The sequence below is a fragment of the Thermobia domestica genome, chromosome 6 (assembly GCF_964235325.1).
Source record: "Thermobia domestica chromosome 6, izTheDome1.hap1.1, whole genome shotgun sequence".
Classification (NCBI taxonomy): Eukaryota; Metazoa; Arthropoda; class Insecta; order Zygentoma; family Lepismatidae; genus Thermobia; species Thermobia domestica.
The window spans coordinates 217274253-217295950 of NC_137459.1; the positions used below are offsets into that span (position 1 = coordinate 217274253).

The 21698-nt window shown below is 36.5% G+C and overlaps 1 protein-coding gene across 6 annotated transcripts in view; it reads left to right on the forward strand.

Annotated features, from left to right (window-relative positions):
- The window catches only part of Cdc14 (cell division cycle protein 14), a 1408510-nt gene that overhangs the window by 194450 nt on the left and 1192362 nt on the right, over positions 1-21698 (forward strand). For 2 of the 6 annotated variants that reach the window (XM_081762627.1, XM_081762626.1), the window contains exon 2: positions 11088-11260. In XM_081762627.1, coding sequence (XP_081618753.1) covers positions 11088-11260 — 173 coding nt within the window. Of the gene's footprint in view, positions 1-11087; positions 11261-21698 lie in introns of those variants that run through there. The other 4 variants (XM_081762628.1, XM_081762631.1, XM_081762632.1 and 1 more) reach the window with 3 other exon arrangements.

Sequence of the window (21698 nt, forward strand, 5' to 3'; positions counted from 1 at the left end):
GTCGACTGTATCTATATGTAAACTAACACAGCGCTCTTTATTAGTCTGACATATGTATATCTCGGGCTGATTCCAACTGACCTTGGAGGGACTGTGTGGATTTATGCAAGCTTCCAAGCTGTAAAATTGTAACAGTAAAATTATCTCCCACTTACCTCGATCTTACACAACTATCCCTTCAGTGACTAAAATGAAAAGTGATCCATTACTGTCAACGGCTAATCTACAACATTACGATGATGGTCCATCACTCAAACCGAGAGATCTGTCTGTTCCATGAGGAGGAACAAACTACCAAGAGGCCTTCTATAAAAGCGCAGCCTAAGGAGGACCAGCTATCAGTCTGACCACTGATCAACTAACCAACACCTGCTCCGAGGTCGCATTGGACTAGGGATCCTCACTACAACCAAAACCTCACGAAGCTGCATTGGGCTGAGGTTTTCTTTCAAGCTTTACCAAAAACCTTGCGGGTGCCTTGGAGACTGCTTTGAGAGAAGGGGCGCTGTGCAAAACACCAATCTCCTGCTGGTCAATAAAAAGAAAAGACACTTTTTATTCTTTGTAAATCAAAGACATTGTACTTAGAAATTTTATAATAAATTGGTGAAGGGGAAAAGTTTCACCCGGACCATTATTTTGTCTCTACCTATGAAATCATTTCAATATGTATGTTTCATTTGCTTCGTTTCACGGGAAGAATAATGCCACTGTTAAGAAATGGTGTCATTCTACATTACTTTCACTTTTGAAAGAAATAATATTTCCAGCAATGATAGGTCACTTAATCGACATTGTTATTAAGGCAACATCTGAATTGAGTTGATTTTTAGTTTAGCGTCCCGTTCAGCAGCGAGGCTATATGAGACGTGGACCTACTGATTAACGTGGAATCCGAACCACATGAGCTCCCGCCGGGAATCGAACCCGGGTCTCCCACGCCAAAGGCGCGTACGCTAACCGCTTAGCCACGAGGGAGCTCAGGCAACATCTGAATTAAAGGAAGATCAAGCATCTGTTATAACTGCTGATCAACCTGTATATGCTATAGGAAAACAGCTGCAGTGGCGATATCCAGAGAAATAAGGTGAACAAACAGTTGTGCTTATGATTGAAGCCCTACACATTGAAATGATGGTACTCAAAAGTCTAGGAAAATTGCTGAATAAAATCGGTTGGACTGAAGTATTGATAAGTGCTAATATTACAAACTGTGGAATTGCAGACTCATATTTGTCGAGAGGTCATGTTAAGAGAGAAAGATATGCTCACGAAGTTACCTTTGTGCTTTGTTTTGTTTGCAAAAGAAAGCGTATCAGAATTTTTGTGGTACATCTTCAGAAGATGCAACAAAATACATTCAGTCTTGGATCAAATAAAGAGGTGCTGATTCGGTGATGTTTCGATATTGAAATAGAGTTATGGAATTAGAATTACTTCTCTTACAACTTGTATTCAGTGCCCGTACCTCTAATTTTATGGTTTTTGTCAAAATTTTGAAAGACCTGTGTCCGTGGATCTTTGTCAAAATTTTGAAAGACCTTTATTGTAGATGCAGTTTATTATTTCAGATGGTTGCCTGTTTTCGTGAATACATTACAAGAAAATCCAGTAAGCCATCTTCATGTCCACAGTGCATTTCTATCTGGTGACCTTACCAGTTCTAGGAAAGGATCACAATTTTCAGCAATATCAGATGAAAAATTTCATGAACAGAATAATAAGTTTGTAAAAGGACCATCTGGAATGATTAATATTCTTGATAATGAAAGTGTCTTACTGCAGTAGATGGGGGCAGGATCTCATATAACTCAAGTGATATTATAATTTGAGAATATAGTCGGATTGAGTACTAGAGTAAACGCTTCACAGGATAACATCATGAAAATAGTTTCATTCAACGATGAAATTCCTTAACAAGTGATATAAGTTTTTGAGACCAATGGAAATCCCTTTGATGAAGACGAACCAGTTACTGTAAGAGGTACAAAAGTGCTTATATATGAAGAGGCAGTAAAAACTGTAAAAGAAATTCATGAAGTAGATATTAAATAATGTAATGATTATACACCACACTGCCTTATACGTGGATTGTCATGTTTCAATCCACGAAATTACACCTAGAAATAGTACTGAAATTTTTGTATAGCAGAGAAGGGAAAATTAAAAGGAAAGAGTAAAATCAAAAGTTTGCAGGCCGATTCAAGTTTATTTTGCAGAATGTATGTGGCTTGTCAAAACAAAAAAAGGTGATGTAACTACATTTTTATCAGACGAAAATCTTAGCCTGACCACCATCCATTAGGAAGACATGCAATAAATCGCATATATTAAAAAGTATTTTAGGTAAATGGGATTACTCCACTTTAATGGAAGGATCAGGCAATGACTTGGATGCTACTGCATACATAATTGATGGGCTAGCTATATGGTTCACATGTTGAAACCAGGATTCATCATCATCATCATCATAGGTATTCTGCCTTTATTGGCAGGTCACTTGCTGCAGCTGAGAAGCTTCCATGCTCCACGGTCCTCCGCTAACCTTTTCGTCTTCGCGTATGATCTTTCTGTTTTAATATCATCCATTAATTGTAGTCTCTTTCGGCCCCTCCCTCTCTTTCCCGCCACCATACCCTCTAGGACGTCCCTCATGATACAATCTCTTCTTAGGCAATGTCCCAACCATTTTCTCTTCCTCTTCCTAATAATATCTAAAAGTGTTCTTTTCTCACCCACCATTTCTAACACTCTCTCATTCGTTTTCCGCTCGACCCAACTAATTCTTTCCATTCTTCTCCACACCCACATTTCGAAGGCTTCCAGTCGATTTTCGTCACCTTTACGTAATGTCCACGTTTTCGCCCCATACAGTACAACACTCCACACGAAGCATTTTATGAGTCTTTTTCTCAACTCTTTGTTCAAGGTCCCACAAAACAGACTTTTCTTTCTTTTAAAGGCTTCTTTCGCCATTCCTATCCTTGCTTTTATTTCACGTTCGCATTTCATGTCATTACTAAGAACACTACCCAGGTATCGAAAACTATTCACTTGTTCTATTTTCTCCTCTCCTACTTTTATATTTGACACAGACCCCTTCGTTTCAATCACCATGGCTTTTGTCTTTCTAACATTTATTTTCATCCCATATACCTCAAAGCCCTTTCTCATTTTTTTCTAACATTTTATTGATTTTCTTTTCAGATTCTGCAACAAGCGCCATATCGTCTGCAAATCTTATACATCTAATCATTCTACCTCGTACCGAAATGCCATCATCATCATGTAGGCTCTTTTTCACTATTTCTTCTAGATAGACATTAAATAGTGTTGGCGAGAGGCAGCATCCTTGTCGAACTCCCCTTCCAATTGCACTCTCTTCCGTCAGTTCTTCCCCTATCCTAACACTTTGCCAGGATTTGCCAGATGTTTTGCAGATTATGTTCAAAACGTTTTCGAGAAGCACATAGATTATCTTTTTAGCAAAGTTGGTAGAGTTGATGTGCTCGATCGGTATTTTAAGAATAGTTTAAGAAATGATAGCTTTTTCACCTGTTGGCAGAAGAACTTGTGAAATGTGATTTTGAAGGAAAGCGATTTCTGTGTACTATGATTAATTTGTTAAAACAATAATAATAATAATAATAATAAAAAAAAAAAACTGATGTGAGTGATATAATTCCCTGCTCTCATGAAGAAGCTATACGTGACTACTTCTTGACACAAAGTATGCTGCAGACAATGGGCATTCAAAAATATATAAACTATAGGCTCCGATGTAATTGTTTTATCCATTGCAGCTTTTGGAAAAATTCAGAACATACCGGTACCATAACTGAGGATTGTGTATGGTATAGGAAAAAAATAAACAATTTCTTCTCATTCATGAATTCTGTAACAAGTTAGCCCCTGATTTACAAATGAATCTGCCGGCTTTTCACTCATTTACAGGCAGGGTTTGCCCAAGTGGGCCCAGCACAACAAAACATCGTTTTTTTTTTCGGGTTGGATCCATCAAAAAAAAAAAAAACTTAAAACCCACGTGGGTTTTTGAGCGTTTTGTTAGTATATTATTGGTATAACTATGATGATCACATTGAAAGTAATTTTTATCAGATTTTGGACTTTCCTTGGGCGAATTAGATGCTTTCATGTTAAGGTATACAACAACATTCAACATAAGATATTTATAAAGTTCTGAATGCACTGAATGAATAATTACCTTAGCTTGAGATGATTATAGAACAAATTATTTTGTATATTATGCTTATAGCCTATTTGAAGTAAAATATGCAATTTTACATTTTAGAAAATACTTTGTGAATAATGTGCTCGGTGACGCTGAGGGACGTTATCCTTCGTACGTTTGACGGGTTTAAGGCCATATGTGCCGGTACTATTAGTAAATATGTAGTGCATTCGTAAAACTATTAGTATTACTTTTAATTACCTTTGATAGTAACACAAGTATTCTTTAGTGAACTTTGGTTTTCCAACAACAACAGTTTAGTTCAGTTATTTGTTGCTACTCTTCGAATAAGCATTCTGTAGAATCAGCACCAGCAATAGCGTAAAAATTCTTTCAAGTTTAAGAAGCTTAATGCTCAGAGTTCCGAAAACTACGTAACGCTTACTATTTCAAGTGCTGAATTCGAACTTCCGTAATAATTGAAGTTTCGATGTACAGTAAAGAAAGCTGCATTTTCGAAAAAAAATGTTAAAAAAAAGAAAAACGTCGCGAAAGAAGTGCTCGGGAAATTCCCGCAGTTGAACGCACACAGCATCAGAACTGAATACTTCAACAATGAAACTATTTATTTTACGCTAGAAGATATTTGATTTCATTTAAGACACTTTATAAAATATGAATTATATCTTTGTTAATTGTTTTAACTTAATTTTCTGGAAACAACCATTTTGCAACAAGTGCTGCTAAATTCCAGTAATTGAACGCACAAAGTATCGGAAGTGAACTTCAAGAATAAAACCATTTACTTGAAGCTGGAAAATATTTATGTCGTATAAGACATTTTGAAACATTTATTTTACAAAAGATGAATTATATCTTTGTTTTAAATTAATATATGTGGTGTTAATATTTGGCAAATGTCACTAAGGCTCCTGGGATGATTCGATCTACATTTGTTCGTTCGTTTATCTATACTACATATACTATAGGGTATCACTTTCGGTCTTTTAAGTTTAAATTTTCAGAGTAGAATCTCGAGACTCTCTAAACGTTCTGTATAGATTTTGCCGGCATACCAACGTAAAATTTCAAAATGGCTGCCATTTTATTGAAAGTAGCGGGTATCCACGCAATTTTCGGTCTTTTAAGCTGAAACTTTCAGAGTAGAAGCACGAGGCACTTTAAATTAGCTATATGTATTGTGACGGCGACCCAGCGTAAAATTTCAAAATGGCGTCCATTTTTTTAAAAACAGCAGTGAGTAGAAAATTGTTGCAAGTTGTGACAATGATAACCTTGAAATATAAATCACATTTTAACACTTTTACCTCAAAGACATTGAAGTATTTCGATAAAACCCAATTGAACTCCGCAAAAAACAATTAAACCCGAAAATATCCATATGAACCCAGGTGGGTTGGGCTTTTTTTAATAGAAAAAAACTGTTTTTTCAAACCCTGTTTACAGGGTGTGATACAGTATCAAACTTTCCCGGCATTGGAAAACGAAAAGCCTGGGGTGCCTGCATGTCTTATAGAGATGTTAGCACTGCATTTGATCAATTGCGTTTGAATGAAACATCCCTAAAGTATCGTGTGTTACATTTGATAGAAAGGTTTGTTATTCCTATGTACGATAGCTGCTCTACTGTTACAAGTGTCAATGACTATAGGCGAGTATTATTCATTAAAAGGAATGTGCAACTGGAAATATTCCTCCTATACTAGTTGCCCTTAACCCTGCGGCACTGGCGCCAAGTCTCATAGACCCGTGCCACCTGTTTTGTAGCCTGTTACTATTATAGTAGCTGGCCGTTGGTTCTCATTGGGGTTCAAATTAAAAATTTTAGTTTTCAATGGACACTTCTGAACATGATTTATTACCTTGTGATAACATATTGAAACTTTTGAACTTTGTACTAAATAGTAATTGCAATTCTACCAAATTTAATGGCGTGGGAGACCTGGGTTCGATTCCCGGCAGGAGCTCATGTGGTTCGGATTCCACGTTAATCAGTAGGTCCACGTCTCATATAGCCTCGCTGCTGAAAAGGGACGTTAAACTGAAAATCAACTCTACTCTACCAAATTTAACAAATGGATCTGTGAGACTAGGCGCCAGTACTCATGTCACATTAACAGGCGTTAGTGCCGCCGGGTTACACAACAGTGTAAACGAGCAGCACTTGAATGTTAAATATGGAACAAGTGTTTACTGTGACAATATCAGCTACCACAAGCTGCAGAATGGGGATGGAGAAGAAATGAAGACAACAGATATAAGCCAATATGGGTGACGCTTCCAGATGTTTGCCAAGAACTTGTCTCCTGCCACTGTCGTAAGCAATGCATATCGTGTAAATGTACAAGGAATAATTTACCTTGCTAACTGTTGTGTTCCTGTTAAGGCTAGTCCTTAGATTTAATACTAAATACTGATGTGGTAAGTGTATGTTTAGCCTCATGTTAGTATGATTTCAAAGTTTGTACTGTAAATTGAAACTCGAATATATGTTTTTATTTTAATTTCAATATATATTTCAATCTTGTAAATACTTACATGTTACATAATAGAATTGAGGACGATGCTTTATAAAATCAAAACAAACTGATAGAATATTTCAAGGTGTTTCAGAAGAAATTTTATATTTATTTATTTTTTTTTTTAAATTGTAGTACTAATATATTTCTGTGTATATTTCGGTTGATCAAAATCTCATATGCAGTAGTAGCAAATGTTTCGTTACAACATGGTCACCTAATCATTTTTTTCCAACTTCCGTTAACTTCATAGTATATCCACATGTATTAATGCATTCAATTTCGACATTAATGGGCCACATTGATGTGGAGGAAGATTCTTGAGAAGAAGTGGATCTAAGATTTTCGTGAGTCGGTGTAAGTCTAAGAAACATATCATGGACTTTTTTTAAAAAAAATATTTCCCCACTAAATATAGCGTACATTTTGAGAATCAATTTATTATATTTACTACTCATTGCTAAATGTTATCAATGATAAATTATATAATCAATCTAAAGATAAATTAGATTTGTCCGAAAAAATCGAAGCTCCCTTTGAAATAAATAATATTGTAAAAAAGACAAGAAAATATTTTCCTTGGGGGCACCCTCGCGCCTCATTCCTGGATCCCCACTGGTTTAGAGAGTAAGGTTTATCTTTACACCGATTATATTTATACGTTGTTACTTGTTTATTTGAAAAGAAAAATTCTGATTTTCGCGTCTTTAGTTATCACTTTATTATTTACAGTTTTGTGACGTAATTTTGATGATTTCATCACTCGAGGGCCGGAAAAATTTGTGTGCAGGATATTTAGGTTCAAACATTCATATATTAACTACAGGCCAAATATAATGTTGGTAGCCATTCCTGATCTTTTTTTTTTTTTTTTCCACTTCCTCGAAGAAAAATTTAGTCTTACAAAAGGAATTGATGAACGTCTTAGTTCGGTTTTAGCACATTAACGAAAATGAAGTGGTCACCAAATAATAAAATTAAGTTTTCTAGGACATGCACCAGCCGACGACTCGCTTGTTGATTCTGAAGAAGATACAAAACATAAATTCCGAAAACGTCTTTCAGATATTCACAGATGGAGCAGCCATTAATTGGAAATCCTTTAATAAATGAAAGAATATTTGTTAAGCAATGGTCCAGAAGTTAAGACACTACTTGAAATTTGTGTGGCCTTCATGTTGTCCACGGTGCCTTCAAAACATCCTTCCAGAGTTGAGTTTGGAATGTGTCATTGTTAGTAAGATCTATTTATGACAAAAATATGTTCTGGAAGAGTAGATTTTGTACCAATCACTGTTTCACCCATAATCTCTCAAAAGCTGTCTGATTATATAGGTAGAAAACGTAAACGTGGTTCACAGAATACATCAAGTATTGCCATACTTGAATAAGTATGTTAATTCAGTTTCAGGTAGTAATTAATACCCATAGTGTGAGAGCTTTAAAACTATCCAGTCATGTTTGAAAATTCCTTTGCTAGGAGCTAAATTAGCTTTCTATCAAATTTCTACCGCTGATACTCAGCTTTTTCTTTATCAGATTTTAGTCAGATTCACTGATGGTTCCTTTTCTATATGATTAAATGCTTACCCTTGTAAGAACCGTCATGAACTTGTTTGTTAACAGAACTGTCTTGATTGAAACAACGAGTTCTGTAAAACTTAACGAAAATCTCTAGATGATAGTACTAAGGATTTTCGCACCAAAACATTTTGATGTCAGTTTCGAAACTCGGACAGCTTTAAGGTCATTGAAACTAGCTGAAATCGATATCGTACGTTTTCGTAAAAACTGTACATATTTTAGCATATCTGTGCAAGAACGTTTCTTGTAAGTCACCATTGAAATACAGACTCACCCATGATCAGCACGTCCTTTTCCATATTCAGTGTTATATTTGGAACTTGGACAAGAACAAGTAAACGTGGCGTTAGAAGTGCTTGTGAAAAAGCACCATTTCACTAGTCTTACTCGTGATGAAATAAAACGTCTTTACAGTATTATTTGTACCCAAGAATTAGTTACAACAAGAAGGAAAAAATGAAATCTTTGAGTTTTACGTCCCACGGTTATGCCAGTTAGGCTAAAGGAGACGGTGATGATGAGTAATGAATGAAATGGTGGAATGAAGAAAGTGGGAGGAAACGGGAGAACCCCGAGAATACCCACGCACACGGTGTTTGTCCACCACAAAGTTCACTTGGCGGGGGCTGGGATCGAACCCGGGACCCCAAACACCAGAGGTGAACGCTCTACCACTGAGCCACCGCGGCCCCTAACAACAACAAGGAGTAATTTTCACTTGAGTAATGATCTTTTGGATCAGTTGTAATATTGTCTGTCCTCAGTGATACTAACATAATTACCAACAGCTTTTCATTGTTTTTTAAGAAAATTGTAGTATTATCGCAGGGAAGCGCCTGGATTGAACTTAGTTTATCTTTGGACAATTTACATAAAGAGTCTCTTAATTTCATGGAGCTTAGCGAATAATTCAATTTCATCCTAAGTAAATATTTATTTATTCCCTATTTCCGAACAACTAATCCAAAATCTAAATGCCAATGAAAAAGGCTCACTAGGGAAAGAGCATAGCAACTGAAGTTGAAAAATCGTTTGAAAGAAAGAAAAGGGCTGTTGCACTACTCGAGGATCTAAACAAAGAGAATAAATCCTTGAGAAGTCAGCAAACGGAAGCAAATACGTTGAACAAGTGAAGGATTTGAAGGAATCACTCCAGTAACAAGGTAGAAGATTGTAAGGGGACTGAATCAACAATTCCTGATCCTTTTATAATTACTTGCTCATAAATGTTATGTCTAAATATTTGTTAATGTAATATTTGTAGTATAGTAGTTTAGAAGAATATCGCATTTTCGTATTTATATATACTGAGTACTCACTAAATTGTGACTACCCGTCCACACAAGAAGGTGTAGCCAGCAACCGGGCTGATATCATCACCACCCCGACTGGAAGTATTGCAGAGAAAGAACACTCTCGGGGCGACATATTGGCAGACAGCACACTATTACAATGGGAGGTGGGCAAGATTTATCCACGTTCCGAAAGGGCATGACTGTGGGTGCCCGAGCAACAGACAGCAGTACTTATCGGATGCGCCCGTTCCCGTGTAGTGAAGGTGTACAAGGAGTGACAAGAAAATAGGGAAACCGCCTCCAAGAAACGGAACTACAGGGGCATGCAGAAGAACACATCACCGGGTGAACGTTGCGTCAAACTGCTCATGACAGCCAAACGAACCATCAGTGTCCGGGAATTAGTGACCAATAGAATGGTGGGTGCACAACAGCAATATCCCACGCAAGTATGCGGCGTACACTGGCACGCATAAAGTATCAAAGCAGACGAACCACTCCTCAAGACTCGTCACTGCCTACTTTGTCGCGGTTCAGCACAGGAGCGTGCTAATTGAACCACGAATGACTGGAAAGGGTGTGTTGATCCGATGAATTACGGTTTGTGCTACACCGCTCGAACGGGCGCGTGCGTGTGTAGCGCTAACAGCACGAAGCCATGGACTCCTTGTGCATGGTGCGTACTATACAGGCAGGTGGGGGCGGCTGTATGGTTTTGGGATGTTTCTGTTCGCATGGACTGGGCCGCTGGTGTGCATGGACCACAGTGTGACAATTGTTGTGTATCTGCAGGTGTTAAGGATCCCATACACCCTACAGTGCAACACTTCTACCCACAGAGACGGCATTCCCCAGGACGGCAATACACCGTTCACCGAGCCAGGACTATACTTGCTTGGCTTGAGGAACATTCCACGGAGCTGCAGCACATGAATTGATCCCCTAACTCAGCGGTCCTATAGAATCTATGGGATGCTATGGAAGGAGCTCTTCGTGCCATGACTCCTGTACCGACATGTGTAAGCACATTTTGGGATGCCATCAGGAATATATAGTGTCAGATTCCCGTGGAAACATATCAGCAATTGCAGAATCTATGTCATGCCATGTCCAAGCCGTTCTTCAAGCAAAAAGTGGATCAGCAAATTATTAGGTAGATGGTCACAATTCAGTGAGCACTCAGTGTATGTATTGTTTCTGTGTTTCGTGACGTAAGGTTTTCTTTTTCTTTCTTTCTTTCTTCAATCTTAGAAACATGTAGCAGTTAAATTAAAATATTGCTGACCTTGTAGCTATACGTGAGTAGTGAACAACACAGAATTTATTTAATTGCAATAAAGTGCTAATTGGAAAACCTGGAAAATTTTTGAATGTTTTTTCTCCAAAAGTGTATACATCCTGTTAATGAAAGGTTGTACATTCATTGCGTACAAATTATTATTATTTAATTAACTGCTTTGTTATTTTTGTTTTTAGATCGCTTATATTTCGTGACATTACGGACCACAGTGCGACCCAAGTCAACTCCAAATACTCATTACTTCAGTGTGGATGAAGAATTCGTTTATGAGAACTTTTACGCTGATTTTGGGCCACTAAATTTAGCGATGCTGTACAGATATTGTCAGAAGCTAAGCAAGAAGCTGAAGGTAAGAATTTTACCATCTGTTCTTACTGTGTTTTTTCTCTATGTGTAATTATTTTGCTTTTATTCCACTTGAATGAATACTAGGATTAAGGAAGAGAGTATTAAGAAACCGATTAAGAAAAATAACACTAGTTAAAACTGCAATTTGCTCTTCGTATAAAATTGTAAGTACTCATTATAAAAATTTAAGTCAGCATGTACCTGCATCACAATCTTGACCAATGTGATTAATAGTCAGAAATGAATCACCATCATCTAGGCACTGTTTCATGAAAGTACTCTTCAGCTTGTGATTCGGCATTATACATATGGAAAAAAGTACATACGTTCCATGTTGTGTTCCATGAAGATCTGTATGCAACTTAGGGGAAGCTCCTTCAATTCATAATCTTTGACCGGTGCTTTTTCAGTTCTGTATTACAGTTTTGAATCCGTAAACCAGCGTTTCCCAACCTTTTTCAACTTGCGGCACACTACGGGTGTAACCTGAATTCTCGCGGCACTCTAGGTTTTTAAAAATACACCTTCTTTTTCGAAAACTGTATCCTACCCTTCACTAGCAAGGAAGATCATTAAATAACGAACGAACTAACAAATCTCTTGTAGTTTTAAAACACAAATGTACGTAATTTGTATACATGTTTGCTTTACCGACAGAAATGAAATATTTTAACATTTCAAGCAGAGGCGTAAATAAGGGCTCCGCAGACCCCGCATTGCGGGTTGGCCAAGCTATCAGGGGGCCCCAACTCGCGAAGTGGGACGTAGAGAAGGGGCCCCACTGCACGCTGTCTGTGGGGTGGTCCCCAAGCCTTTAGTTACGCCACTGATTTCAAGTTACGAAATATTCTGCAACAATAAACTAGCAATAATGGTCATAACAATGATAAAAAATACCTTTTTCAAATTTATTAACATGGTTAATATATGTTACAATTTTTAAATATTATATGAATGTTAGAATTGTTCAATAATATTAGTAATGTAAAATTTTTGAATGCTATCTATTGAAGGTTGCAATTGTTTAATGATAATATATGAAGATTACAGTTTTTCAAAAATAAGTAAAACAAGTTGGTTCACGAAGCAAAATTAATGTTGAACTTGAGCTTAATGTTCTTTCATAATCTTCTTCAATTGTGGACGGATAGTTGTTAAACACACCCTCATGTCGTGTTTCGGAGTTAAGAGTTGTGACCCGTTCTTACACTTGATTTTATTCATTGCAGAAAATCCTGCTTCACTTAAGTAGAATGTAGAGAAGGAAATAAGAACTTTGTAGGAATAGCTTGATATTCTCTCCGGAGAGAAATCTAGAATGATGCCATCTCTTATTGCGAGTGCTGAAGTTTCAAACCTCGGTCATTTCTCAAATCGACCAATTAACTTTTTTTTCCCTGTACATCTAATTCTGTTGACTGTACGAGAGATGGCTCAAAAGGGTCCCTCACCCAGTCAAATGAATTGAACTCAAGTGTAGGAAAATACTTCTCAACATTGGTACACAACAAAGACAATGTGTCTGAAATGAGTGTTGAGAGGTTTGTCAATTTTACAGCACTTTGTAATCTCAAATGTCACATTTGTTTTGTTTTCTAATTCTGTCCTCCCAAAGTGAGAGTTTCTCCCTAAATGAGCAAATTTTGTCACTTAAGGTTAGGATATTATCATTTTTCTTTTTTCCTGCATGCTTTTGTTCAGCGAACTCAATGTTTGGAATATGTCAGTAAGAAAAGTAACTTTATTGCACCAAGAATCATCACTAAGGAAATCGGCATATTCATTTCTTCTGACAGAAATAGAATAAGTTGTTCTTTAAGTGCATAACATTTTGACAATACACGACTACGAGACTACCACCTCGATTTCCTCGCGGCACACCAGTGGCCCATTTGCGGCACACCAGTGTGCCGCGCCACACTGGTTGGGAAACGCTGCCGTAAACGATATATCCAAGTAACAGTGTTAATTGTTTCTCTGTTACATTGCTTGTAGTAGTAATAATATGCTTTATCGGAATTTAGTGCCCTGTGTTAGTGAAGACCGACATATTACGTGAATATTGATATTAATTTTAGAAATATAAGAATAATTATATAAAAAATGTTATTTATGTGTTTCTGACATACCCCAGTGCAGAAAAGGATGTTAAACATTTTTTTCTTCTGTTTTCCTCCAGATTAATTGGAGTACAGTTTCCATAATTCATTAATTACCCGCATGTAAAATGTCTTGTTTCATGGGGAACTTACGTAAGGTTAGATTATCCAACTCACGTTAGAGCGAGTATTAATTCTTACCTTGCCTCCATCATCAGTAAAGTCAAGTATATGCATCATTCAATAATACCTTTTATTTATCATACATTGAAATATATAACGCACGGTTTCCCAACCGCCAAGGGTCTTCTTTGTAATTGAAAACTTCACATTGATATTCCCTTCGAATCGAGTTTCAAATACTTAGTGCGTTATATACCTACTAATAAAAGTGATTGCAGGAACTGTCAGTGCAATTCTTGATTTACATGGGTTTCTTTGAAATTTCGTTTCTTTTCAAGTTAAGATTACACTAGCTTTTAATAGTAATTGCATAAATAATAATAGAATGTTCATGCACTGTTATATGTGTTTATTTTGAATCAATCACAGAGTAATCAGGTTTGCCCTAACCCAGAAAATTCTCATTCTCGGCTTTGGAGTTACATTTCGCTTTAAAGGCATTCGTTAAATTCTGCTGTGGAGTAGAAATATTCCAGGAAAAAAAAGCAACGAATTTGTTATTGCAGAATCATTTATCCAGTTTGTGTCTTACATAGAAAATTATTGAACTTTACTTTAATCAGCACAAAGCATTGAAGCTATCCAAGAAATAGAAAACAATTAATGTTGCCAACGCTTCTGCATCTTTTTCTTCAACGTGATTTTTTTTTTAACAGATTGTGTATAAATCATTCCGTTACATATTCGTTTATATTAGGGATGGCCAAAATTTTCCGGAATCCGGATTCCGGAAATTTTGTTTTCCGGAATCGGAAAATTTACTTTCCGGAATTCGGAAAAAATCCGAAATTCGGAAAAATTCCTTAATTCAGAAAAATTCCGGAATTCGGAAAAATTCCGGAATTCAGAAAAAATCCGGAATTCGGAAAAATTCCGGATTTCGGAAAAATTCCGACATTCGGAAAAAATCCGGAATTTAGAAAAAATTCGGAATTTTTACGAAATCCGGAATTTTTCCGATTTTACTTTCCGGATTCCGGAAAGTAAAAATTCTGGAATTGGCTATTCCTAGCTAGTAGCTGTTAAAAGAGAAACACAATAATGAATATATATACTGTATTAGTTTCTTGTAGCTGGATATGTGTTTATCACTTACGTAGATAATTGCTACTGCAGTTATTTACTGCTTTATAAGGAAGGTCTTATTTTCACACACAAAAAAGTCGCCGGTATGTCTCAAACATTATCGCGTTCCCACCTGCAGCTGCTCCAAAGCACTGCAAACTACTTTTTAACCAGGCGAAAGGCAGTGAAGGAAAAGAAATCTCAACAAATATTCTAATAACATTCGCTTATTGTCAACATACCTACAGTGAGCGCAGAAAGTGTTCGTACACCGTGCATAGTTTATATTGAAAACAGCTAGCATGAGAACGGGAGGTGGAAAATATATATATAACCAGAATTAAGACTACACATTCATACATTTTATTTCTATATACAAGAGAATGGCCAAACTAACACAATCACTGTTTTGTTCAGAAGAAAAGAGAGAATTCCTTTTTTGTAAACGCAAAAAGTCACCGTACACTTATGCTTGAATTAATGCTTATAAAGTATATTACGTTATTTAATATTTTGTGAGATTACCCTGTGCGTTAATGATTGTCTGTAGTCTTCGTGGCATTGATTTCACCTGTAGTAGTTCGTAGTTCTGTAGCTTCGGGACTGATTGTGTCCCATTCTTCTTGAATAGCTTTTCTTAGGCCTTCTTTAGTAGAAACAGGGCCGGCGCGAGAGAGGGTCGAGCCGTGCCACCGCCCAGAGCGGCAAGTCTAATGGGCGGCAAAATTTGAAAAAGAAAAGAATACTATCAAAATATAATGCTTCGTAATAGGCTCACATGGAAAAATAAGATTGTGTTAACCTGAGAATGTAATTGAACTTACTTCACTCACATTCAAGAAAATACTCTCTCAGGAAATTCAGAGCATTCCTCCTCGTTTTCAATTATCAAACTACTAGCCACAGGTATCTCGTTCAATATTTCCCTTGCAGCGGTGTAGATAGGATTTTGAGCTAGAGTGCATAAGATTATCACGGTGTCTTTTTATATTTTTTTCTATTCAATAATGTTCTAACGCTCCGCTCCAAGTATGCAAAAGGTACACTCCCACTTGAGACAGGCCGTTCTAGCCTGTAGCATCTAGAGACATTTAGGTTCTAATAGCGAGTTTTTGACCAATTTACAAATTGTTTATTCCGAATACAGTAAATCGTACAGCGTATTATTTCTTGAGAAATGTTCCATTTTTTGTATAGCTAAAAAAAGTTTATGACTTTTTTTTCTGCGTCAGTTCAACGTTAGGCCATACTAAAGGAACATATTAGTAGTCTCACTTTAAAATCATTATCCACCACAAGGTGGAAGAGCCGAATTGATGCTTTGACTCAGTTATCAGATATAGGAAGTTTATGATGCCTTACTTCAAATAAGTAATGACAATAGAACCGATAGAATGGTCGTCCACGATGCCCTGTGTATAGCAAACCAGCTGAGTTACTTTTCTTTCCTTTTCTCACTCATTGTCTGATATGACTTTAAAGCATTGATTCTCATGTGTTGGATGCAGTAGGATTTCTTGAAAATATATCTGGGTACTTTGAGAGGAGCAGAAATTATGCAAAGTTTAAATCTTACTTAGTTGATACGATGGACTTGGCATCAGCATTAGATACGGGTGATCCACTGATACGTAATACAGTGCAAGCTCGAAGTCGAAAGAAGAGACAGTTTCAGTACGAGGCAGAGGATGAAGCTACTGAAAACATCCACAAACAAGATACAAGATCGATTTTTATTAGAAAGTTCTAGAAGTGATTGTGTTAGCTTTTAAGAGAAAGATTTGAGCAACTTAAACATCACAGCGAGTATTTCAATTTTCTTTGCGATATAAGTAATCGTAAAGATATAGCCTACCACCTAAACTTTTTGTTTGAAAAGTGTACTAAACTTACCACCATTTTAACACACGAAGAATTGAAAGATTGGAAAGACAAACTGATTGGAAAGACAAACTGAAAGTGTTATCCACTATAATTAAGCCTGTGAAAGTTCACAAAATAATAATAATAATAATAATAATAATAATAATAATTAAGGAACATGACTTTGCTCCCAATGTTAGTATTGCACGTAGAATTTTGTTAATCTTGCCTGCAACAGTGGCAAGTGGAGAAAGAAGTTTTTGGAAACTTAAGTTTATTAGAAACTATCTACACTCTTCTATGTCTGAAACACGCTTGAGTGGTCTAGCGACGATATCAATAGAACACAAATTGGCTAAAACATTGGACTACGCGATGTGATAAAGGAATTTGCTCATATCGAAGCAAGAAAAGTTTCTTTCAATTAAGGTATGTTAAATTTATGTACTGTATGTCTATTGTGTTTTAGTACATTATAACGCTTAGGCTAATCACTTACATTTACCATAATATCTGATTTACTGTATTATCTTCTTGCTCCATACTCTGTTGAAAACGCCTTTTGATATAAAATAAGCCTAAAAATTAAAATTCTTAGTCATGATTAAAGTATATTTTTAAAATTTTATTTTCTGTATGCGCTGCTCTATATTACAGATATACAGCGAAATCGAGCATACTGAATATTGTGTCAGTATAGAGTCGTTTACTTTTCCATTTTATACATGTTTTTAAATGATACTTGAACGTTATCTGTGAAAATAAGGTTTGCGGATTAAAGGGGCGGCATGTGAAAGCACCGCCCAAGCGGCAAAATTGCTAGCGCCGGCCCTGAGTAGAGAAGCAGTGCCTTCTGATTGTTGTCTCCAAAACAGACCATAGATGTTCTATGGGGTTCATGTCTGGGGATTGGGAAGGTGTGCGAAGCTGTTTCAAGGTATTATAGAGTAGCCACAATCGAGTATTTTCCGCTGTATGTTTGGAGTTGTTGTCTTGCTGAACAATAAATTGTTTTCAAGAACCATCTTCTGCGCACTAGTATGGAGATTTTCCTTTAATATGTTAATATACACTTTGTGGATCATCACTCCATCGATAAGGTGGAGACGACCCACTCCTGAGGCACTCATACAACCCCAAACGAGCACGGACCCTCCTCCGTGTCTTACTTTAGGGACGAGATTTTGAGGATTCATCTCTGTATTCACCTTGCGCCATACCATACGCCTCCCATTGGACTCGATAAAGTTAAATTTACTTTCGTCCGAAAATATGACCCTATTCCAGAAAGAAGCCTGATCCCTTATCTTTATACTCTTTTTCAAACTTTAGTCTCTTTATACGATTTGTCTTGTTCACCCAGAACATTTTCCTGGCTATCCGACCATGATACCCTGCAAATATTCCGCACTGTACTGGCTGATACTTTAACACCGCGTGTTTCCAGATCCGTTGCCAATTGCACAGCACTATTTTTTGGAATCTTTTTTCTTTCCCTAATAATGTAACGTTTATCTTGTTCACTCAACACTCTTGGTCTTCCAGGTTTTTTTTTTTTTTCTCGTACAGTGATAGAAACATTATACATCGCAATTATTGTTTGTACTGTTGAACGAGGCCTGTCTGCAAGGTTTGCTATCTTTCTCAAAGACTTACCCTTCTTATGCAATTTAATAATTACTTTTCTTGTCTCCTCATTTGTTTCTGTTCGGTTGCTTCCCACTTTGACAGCCCACCGTGCAGTTTTCTCAATCCTATTCACAACTAAACTCATTCTGTTACTCGTCATGCTATACAGAGGTGTATACTCAGGTGAATACTAGTGAACCCCAGTTGTGGTATCTTTGTTTCGTATTCGTACGTCAGGTGTACGATCACTTTTTGCGTCTACTCTATACACTTTCTACAGAATTTATTTACTTTCTGACCATTAAACTTGTCTTTGTGGTTCTTTATTGATATATTCATAAAGCTTAGTTTTCATTATTCATATTGTGTGTGTTATTACACTTCTTAAATTTTCTGTTTCTTTTTCGCAGGCATTCTCGTTTCAATAGCATAGGTGTACGAACACTTTCTGCGCTCACTGTATGTACAGTAAATACAAATTTATAATTTTTGACTTTACGAAGTGTACAATGTAATTGTTCAATAATTAACATAAGCAGGCATTCATTAATTTATATTAATATAATAATTAATAAAACTAATAAGCGGGTGATTGATGACTCAGTGGTAGAGTTTTCATCTATGGTATTCTAACCCAGGACATGTGGGTTTTCGATGGCTAATTTTGTGTTCGAAAATTTTCCCGGTGGAAGGCCTACCTTTCTTATATTTGTTCCATCATCACTCATTAACGAATTTAGTTTATTGAAACTCTATAGCCATATATTCATTCTGTCCGTCAGTGAAACAAACAGTCTCAAGAACTATCTGATGGATTACCAATCAATTTTGGCCATGATGTACAGAGTCAATAGTTAAGAATCGAGTTCCCTGATGAATGTAATATTCAAACCGGAAGCGGTACAAATCAACCATTTCCGGTTTTAACGTTAATCATTATATAGTAAATATGGTGATAGATAGCGAGAAGCGGTTTCCAGTAATCGACATATATATAACATTCATGTAGACAGAATGTTACCCAATTTGTGCATCTGCTGAAAATAATGAGCTTAGGTATTTAGAGAGCATTTTCCGCTTTAGAAAATGTGTGCTTGGTAAAGAATGTAGAGAATTAGCTGAGTCAGGCATGTAGCTAGAATATGGTAATAGGAAGGGGGGGGGGTCTGTCACGAAATACTGTGGTTATTTACCAGGGGCTCAATCATTCTAAACTATTTTATTGGCAACATATATTGGTTCGTTTAGCCAAGATTTCTAATGGGGGGATGATATGAAATACTGTGGTTACACACCAGAGGCTCGATCAATCTAAATATTTTACTGACAACATACCCATATTGATTGGTTAGGACAATAAAATGAGGATATATTAGTAAGTATTTTAATAAGAAGCTATGAAGAAATCTCGAGTAAAAGAATATAAAAAAGTATTGAAAAAGATATAGTCTTCCGAGGTCATTCGAACGGTGTCGAGAATTTTGCGTCTGGGAAATTTGCGCCCTACCTCAAGAACAGGGAAAATTGCGCCTGCGATGTACCTCCACCGGGAAGTTTGAGCCCTGCGAAATAAAAGAACCTATTGGAGCTTACGGATTTGCTCGGAGGGGCTGACATTAAAGCATAAACAATCCTCCCCCCACAACCATGCCATTTGTGATTCATTTTCATTGTGGCTATATAAGAGGAGAATAAACTTCAATATAAGCCAAAGGAACACAACGGATCAACGCAATCACTGCTTCTTCCAGAGATGATTTTGGGGGAACACTGGCCTCCCCAGAGCTCTCAGAGTGCCCCCTCGGAGGAGACCAAAATAATACGTCTATAATATAATAATAAATAGAATAGTACCAGCAGTGACCCCCCTCCGGAATACTAAGTGTACCCTCCGGAACATTTTTTTTCTGAAAGAACGACTGAACGCAATTGTGTGTTTGAATTCCAGCAAGTAAACACACTGTACATAGTTTTCTTGATAATATTACTGAACTGATTTTACATTCACTTTACATTTTCTTTTCTATATTTTGTGTCCTGAAAAGCCAAACAACTCGCAAGGATTGTGAACAGAGATATCTGGGTAGAGCCAAACAGCCTTTTGTAGATTAAATTATACTCTTTGATTATATTAATAAATAATTATATATCAGTCATTTATACTTTTATTGTAAATTTTGTAGTATAATGAAAAATTGTATTTGTATGGATTGCCCTTTAATGAACTAAAATTGTATTTTTTTCATTTGTTCGGAATATTATAACGGATGGAGTAACTCACTGAGACGATGAGAGGCAAGCCTAGTTCAAGTGTGAGTGGAAGTTACTTTACACAATACAAAAATAAGTTGAATTGTAGGGCGCTAACATCCCAGTGCAAATATATAGCCGGCGCATTTTCCCCTCTTTTTGGGGTAGGGCGCAAACATCCCAGTGCAAATATATTGCGAGCGCATTTTTTCCTATTTTTGTGGTAGGGCGCAAATTTCCTGGGCGCAAAATTCTCATTCAAGGAAAATATAATGTCCGTGAAGTTGACAAGCCACTTATGTCAGACTCCAATTTCGACTTTAAACGTCGCTAGTGCTACGTTAGTGTTCGATAGTGACGCAAATCGTTAGTACTCCACAGATAACGTGTGCTTTTTAAATAATGGATATAGGTCTTCTAACTGCATGCCAACACGCCCACTTCTAAGAATCATCTCAAAAATGAGGTTAACCGTTAGAGCAAGTAAGTGCTCATTAGTGCCATTAACATTAATGCCTCCATCGTACGGCCCTTTGAGTAATGATAATACCACGCTCTTTGCTAGTCTCAATGTGTCCCTATATTCTCGCGAACATTCTGACGTGCCCAAGTTAGTTACTTTTTTTTTTTTTTTTTTGCTATTGTTGTTTATCTGTTATTGTTTATTGCTAGTCTGCAGAGTAGTCCTTACATTAATATGCCATTGTCCTTGATAATCATTGCGTATTTACAAGCAGTTTGTTATTACTGTTAGAAGATATCAAAAAACAACAGATAAAATCTACTACTTAACGGTTCACATTTTTCTTTTACAGTACATAAACGATTAATAATAATAATAATAATAATAATAATAATAATAATAATAATAAGACTATTCCTGCATAAAAGTTATCAATTGCATCACACTGGCAACAAGCGACGCATATTTTAACTTCATAAGAAATCGTTTCTCACGATTTTCTGGAAAACTACGTATGATAACATCTTCATTATGTCAAGTTGTTTATCTCAGTGTGATATATGTCTTACCTCTGGACAATATCACAGTAAAATAAAAATTAAATATTAGAAGTACATCGTACTTTCGGACTACATCTCATTAACCATGGGAAGATTGAGTAGTGTATACTTTAGGATGTAAGTTTCAGCTTAACTTGCATCATACATTCTTAGGATTACAAAAAGGAAATTTGTTCGTTTGCGTTTGAACAAAATTCTTAGGATTACAAAAAGAAAAAAATAATTTTTCCGAATTCCGGAATTTTCTGAATTCCGGAATTTTTCCGAAATCCGGAGTTTTTCCGAAATCCGGAGTTTTTCTGAATTCCGGAATTTTTCCGAAATCCG